The 5019-nt window shown below is 55.5% G+C and overlaps 1 protein-coding gene across 5 annotated transcripts; it reads left to right on the forward strand.

Moving 5' to 3' along the window:
* The first annotated feature begins 426 nt into the window (after positions 1–426).
* Positions 427–4313, forward strand: TEKT2 (tektin 2). Of its 5 annotated transcripts, XM_010595207.3 has the most exons (10): positions 427–553; positions 1329–1543; positions 1628–1753; positions 1956–2161; positions 2704–2847; positions 2938–3052; positions 3239–3346; positions 3485–3628; positions 3783–3862; positions 4012–4313. In XM_010595207.3, exons 2-10 carry the CDS (start codon positions 1388–1390, stop codon positions 4223–4225), a joined length of 1293 nt encoding a protein of 430 aa, XP_010593509.2. In that variant the 5' UTR covers positions 427–553; positions 1329–1387; the 3' UTR covers positions 4226–4313. The 5 variants fall into 5 exon arrangements, with proteins under 5 accessions (XP_010593509.2, XP_023410295.2, XP_064137796.1 ...); XM_023554527.2 differs by having other exon boundaries at positions 3239–3628; XM_064281726.1 differs by having other exon boundaries at positions 1332–1543; positions 3239–3628.
* The last annotated feature ends 706 nt before the right edge of the window (positions 4314–5019 follow it).

Here is a 5019-nt window from a genome sequence, read left to right on the forward strand (position 1 = left end):
CCTTCTAATACCCCAGTGACGTTCCCCAGGCTTGTACCCTCTACAAACACAATTATCGTTCCTGCTGTGTTTTCAAGCAGATGGATTGAATTGTCAAGTACAGGGTCAAAGGAGTATGTGTAAATAATATTAAACACATATACATTTCTTGAAGGATACCAGCTGGGGAGCCAAGCCGTAGCGGGAAATTTTGATTTTTTCTATGTGCTTCTGGTATTTTATCAGGTCGAGGCATGACTTTTCGCCAAAGTAAAAATGTTTAATGGTTAAATAAAATCAGTGCGCTATCCTTCCTCCTTCCTCCTCACTCCCGCTCCTGCAGCCCCAGCCCCCACCCACTCCCGCTCTCTCCGCAGCCGCGCGGCCGCCGCCACGTTCCGGCCCCGAAAGCCTTCCTTCGCCGCCCCGCCCCGGCCCCGCCCCGCCGCGGCCCGGCCACAGGCCGCGGCCGCCGTTTCCCGCTCGGGGAGAGGGGCGGTCGCCTAGCAACCAGAGGTGCTTAACAACAGAGGAGCCCAGCCAGGGGAGGCCGAAGTGCGAGCTGGGAAAGGAGGTAAGAGGACCAGGGGAGCGGGGGTGGCGGGGGGCTCACACTGAGGACGAGCTCCCTCCCTCCCTCCACCCGTCCCTCCCTCCCCCCGCCTTTTTCTGAGCCTGGGTGGGGTGTTCATTCAAACCAAAAATGATCATCCTGGGAGGAGCGCGTTAGGCTGGGCTCCTCCCACTGGAGGGCCCCTCACACACCTGCTCCTCCTTCCCCAAGAGAGGGCGGAGGTAGTGTGATGGACAGATGGGGAGGGGGGCAGCGGTACCCCGTCCCCGGTGCCAGATCTTATCCACCCTGCAAAACTAGTCTGTCCTTTGCCTGAGTGGAGAATAGGGTTCCTTCTCTTCTTAGATCCCCACAGGTTCTGCCCAGAGCTGGGGGAGTAGGGGGAGAAGCTCAGCAAGACTTGGTTGCTGGCAGTAGGGGTGGGAACTGAATTAAGTGCCCTTTTTCCTGCCAACCTAGCCTAAAAGTAACTCACCCTACCAGGCACTAGACACCCCCCACCCCATCCCCACCCCCCGCCAGACTCCATTATCCCTTTTCATCTATTCCAAGATCTGCAGGGTCCTGGGGTTTGTGTCTGTGAGTGGATGGGTGAAAGGAAACCTAGCTAATGCCTCACCCAAAGCTGAGTAAAGCAAGGGCTGTTCCCAAGGTTTCCTGCAGGAAGGTGGTTTTCGAGAAAAATGGACAAGAGCACTTCCGTTAGAGGGGGATATTTTATCTATAAAAGGATCTCCTGAATGGTCTGCTGAAGCCTTGTTTTTCCTCTCTCCAGCAGAAAGTGGGTGTCTTGAAACAGGCCTAGGGGTTTCTGACCCTTCTGGCCCCTGCACCATGACCACAGTTAGTGTCAAGCCGAGTCAGCGCTTCCAGCTGTCTGACTGGTACACCAATAGCTACCTGTTGTCCACCAATGCTGAGAGGCAGCGAGATGCTTCCCATCAGATCCGCCAGGAGGCCCGTGTCCTCCGCAACGAGACCAACAACCAGGTTGGGGGCTGGGGCCTAGTTGGGTGGGCTGAGGGATTGCCCCCAGTAACTGACACCCTCCTTATCTGACTCTGTCTCTTCCAGACCATTTGGGATGAACATGACAATAGGACTCGACTGGCAGAGAGGATTGATACGGTCAACCGGTGGAAGGAGATGCTGGACAAGTGTCTAACAGATTTAGATGCTGAGATCGATGCCCTGACACAGGCAGGGAGCCAGGGCTGGGTGCCAGGAGACATCGCTTCAAGGACCCCCACTCACTTACCCCTTCTGGGTCAAAGAACTCTTGATGGTCGTAATTGGTGGCATGTCCATCTGAGTCACTCACTGGCCCCTCTGCTAAAGTGGAGATGGGGGCTACTTTCCAATGCATGGCTCCACCAGTTTCCCTGTACCCTCTTTTTTCTAGATGAAGGAGTCAGCAGAGCAAAACCTGCAGGCCAAGAACCTGCCTCTGGATGTGGCAATTGAGTGCCTTACTCTGCGGGACCGTCGGCGAGACATTGATATGGTGAATGACACTGTGGAAGATGAGCTGCACAAAGAGGTGGAGGTCATTGATGCCACCAAGAAGGCCTTGCAACAGAAGATTGACCAGGCATTCGAGCAGCTCTGGTAAGGGAGAGATGTGGCATTCAAATGTTCGCATGCACTTGGAGGACATGTGTCTTGAATGTGGAACATAGACATTGTGGAGAATGATTAACTGACTCTTGTCCTAGCTTTTGCCCTTCCTGCACCCATGGCAGACATCACTAATTGATCATAGCATTGTTTCCACTACCTGGACATGGTCTCAGAATACTTCTCACAACCCTGCTCTAGGCAGCCATTATGAACTGATTGGAAGCAGTATGTGAGATGAAGCCTATTTGCTACCACCCCTGAGTACTTTATTGTGTGTGTGTGTGCGCCTTCGTGAATGTAGCTACATAACTGTACGCCAGTGGGTATGTGCAATCACTTGGGTGTCATTATTTTGTCATGGGGAGCTCATCCAGCTGTGTTGGTCTTTGTCCCAACGAAGCAGCAGCTTCACTGACTTCTGCTAGGAAGGGTCATCCCAGATTCCATCACTCAGTGTCCCTTAAATACAATAGGGTCTGCACCCTGGGGCCTTGGGGGATGGTTTCTGATTATGTCTGCCCCTTCCCCAGCCTCCTACAGGAAGTCCGACAGCAGCTTAACTGTGATCATCGGGGCAAAATGGAGACACTGGAGATTGACAGAGGTTGCCTCTCTCTCAACGTCAACTCTCCAAACATCTCTCTGAAGGTCAATCCTACACGCATCCCCAATGGGTAAGAAGAATGTTTCATCAGTCTCTCCTCCTCCCACCACCCACTCACAGGCCATACCCTTGTGACCCCATTATTCCTTGCCACCTGCAGCTCCTCCACACTCCAGCAGTGGGATGACTTCAGTCAATTCAGCAAGAATCGAGCAGAGGCTGAGATGAAAGCAGCCATAGAGCTGAGGGAGACCATAGCCCTAACTATTGCTGAGGTGACTGACCGTTACCCACCCCTACTCCTCCACAGCTAATACGGTGGCAGGATGGCCCAAGTGTGCACTCAAGCCCTTATTCTTTGTTCCCTGTTGGCCATGTGGCACCACTTCCCCTCACTTGAACAGTATCCTCAGATGACCATGAGCTTATACTCTCCTCTTGCCCTATTTCCTGTCCTTCAGACCAATAATGAACTTGAAGCCCAGAGGGTTGCAACAGAATTTGCCTTCAGGAAGAGACTTCGGGAGAGGGAGAAAGTGTACAGTGAGCTCAGGTGGCAAGAGAAGAATGTGAGCTTTTGTGTAATCTCCCGGGGTCTGGAGTTCCTTCAGTGGGATGGGGCACCCGATACCCTGCCAAGAAGCCCTGGATTCAGTGCACCATGGTGGGTTCGGCTGGTGGAGACCCAGTCACTCTGTCCCCTGCAGACCTTGGAGGAGATTGCCGAGTTGCAGGAGGACATCCGGCACCTAGAGGAGGATCTGCGGAGAAAGTTTCTGAGCTTGAAGCTGTCACATACCCGGCTGGAGTCCAGAAGCTACCGGCCCAATGTGGAACTCTGCCGAGATCAGGTGAGAGGGTATTCCAATGGGCACTGGCCTCCTTGCTATGCTTTGCTCAGGATCACCCTCTACTACATATTCTTGATGGGGTAAGGGTGCTGGGATGGGCAGCACCCAGGCCTATGGTGGACTTTAAACTCCCAACCTGCCCCACTGCCTCCAGGCACAGTATGGCCTCACCGACGAGGTTCACCAGTTAGAGGCAACCATCAGTGCCCTGAAGCAGAAGCTGGCACAAGCACAGTAGGTTTGAGGAGTGGGCGGGAGGGGCAGGGAGACGCCTTCCACTCATGGCTTGATGTTTTCCTTGAGTTTTATCTCCCTGACTGAAGCCTGGTGGCTCCAGCCAAAACCTCCCAGCTTTATGTAAATTATGAATGCTTCCTCCCCAGGGATGCTCTAGATGCCCTACACAAGCACCTGGCCCGGCTGCAGGCTGACATCGCCTGCAAGGCCAACTCCATGCTGTTGGACACCAAGTGCATGGACACCCGTCGGAAGCTGACAGTGCCAGCTGAGAAGTTTGTGCCTGAGGTGGACACCTTCACCCGCACCACAAACCGCACCCTGAGTCCACTCAAAAGCCGCCAGCTGGAGCTGGCCTAGCCTCAAGGGGGTAGTGGGAGAGGGAGGTTGGGTGGGAAAGGAAGAGAGAGGGGAGAGAGACTGAAATTAATAAATGCTCCAGACTGTTCCCTGCTACTCAGCATGTAGCCAGCAGGGACTGAGAGGGTGCCTGGTCCCCCTGTGTATGGAGGAGCAAAAATGGGGACTATCACTCCCCAAGCGCCATGTTCCAAATCCAACTCCTTCCCCTCCTCTCAGGGAACCCCCTTCTGGGCTAGGTCAGCACCCCGTGGGTCCTAGCAGCACTCCTCCCCAGCTCTGCCCCAACTGGCCAAAGCTGCAAACTTCCCAGCCCTTTTGATGCCTACGGTAGGCCCAGTGGGGGCTAGGGTCGCAAAGGGAGGGTATGGGTGGAGGGGGGAAGGCCTGAGTAAGGGCCGGGGACTAGGGCTGCCATGGGACGGAGTGGGGCTAGGGAGTCAGGGGTGCACCGGACACATAGCGAGGCTTTGGAAAATCAGGACGCCATGCCCACCCCTTTAGTGGCCGTCCCGGCCCGCTGAGACGCCGTTTACAGGCGGCGAAGATGGGGACCAAAGGCCGAGGCCTGGCCGAAAAGAAATCTCGCAACCAGAGCTCAGTGGGTGGCTGCGGATCCGATCCACGTTACACACAAACGCTGGAGCTCCGCGGCGCCGCGACTCCGGGCCGCTAGGCGGCGCTGTGGGCGGGGGAGCGGCGCTGAGGCTCCAGGCCACTGGGAGGCGCTGTGGGGCCCGAGGGTGGGGGCGCCATGGGGGGCACGCCGACGGCACCGGAAGTGGTGAGTGGCC

Source organism: Loxodonta africana, chromosome 3 (genome assembly GCF_030014295.1).
Source record: "Loxodonta africana isolate mLoxAfr1 chromosome 3, mLoxAfr1.hap2, whole genome shotgun sequence".
NCBI classification, from domain to species: domain Eukaryota; kingdom Metazoa; phylum Chordata; class Mammalia; order Proboscidea; family Elephantidae; genus Loxodonta; species Loxodonta africana.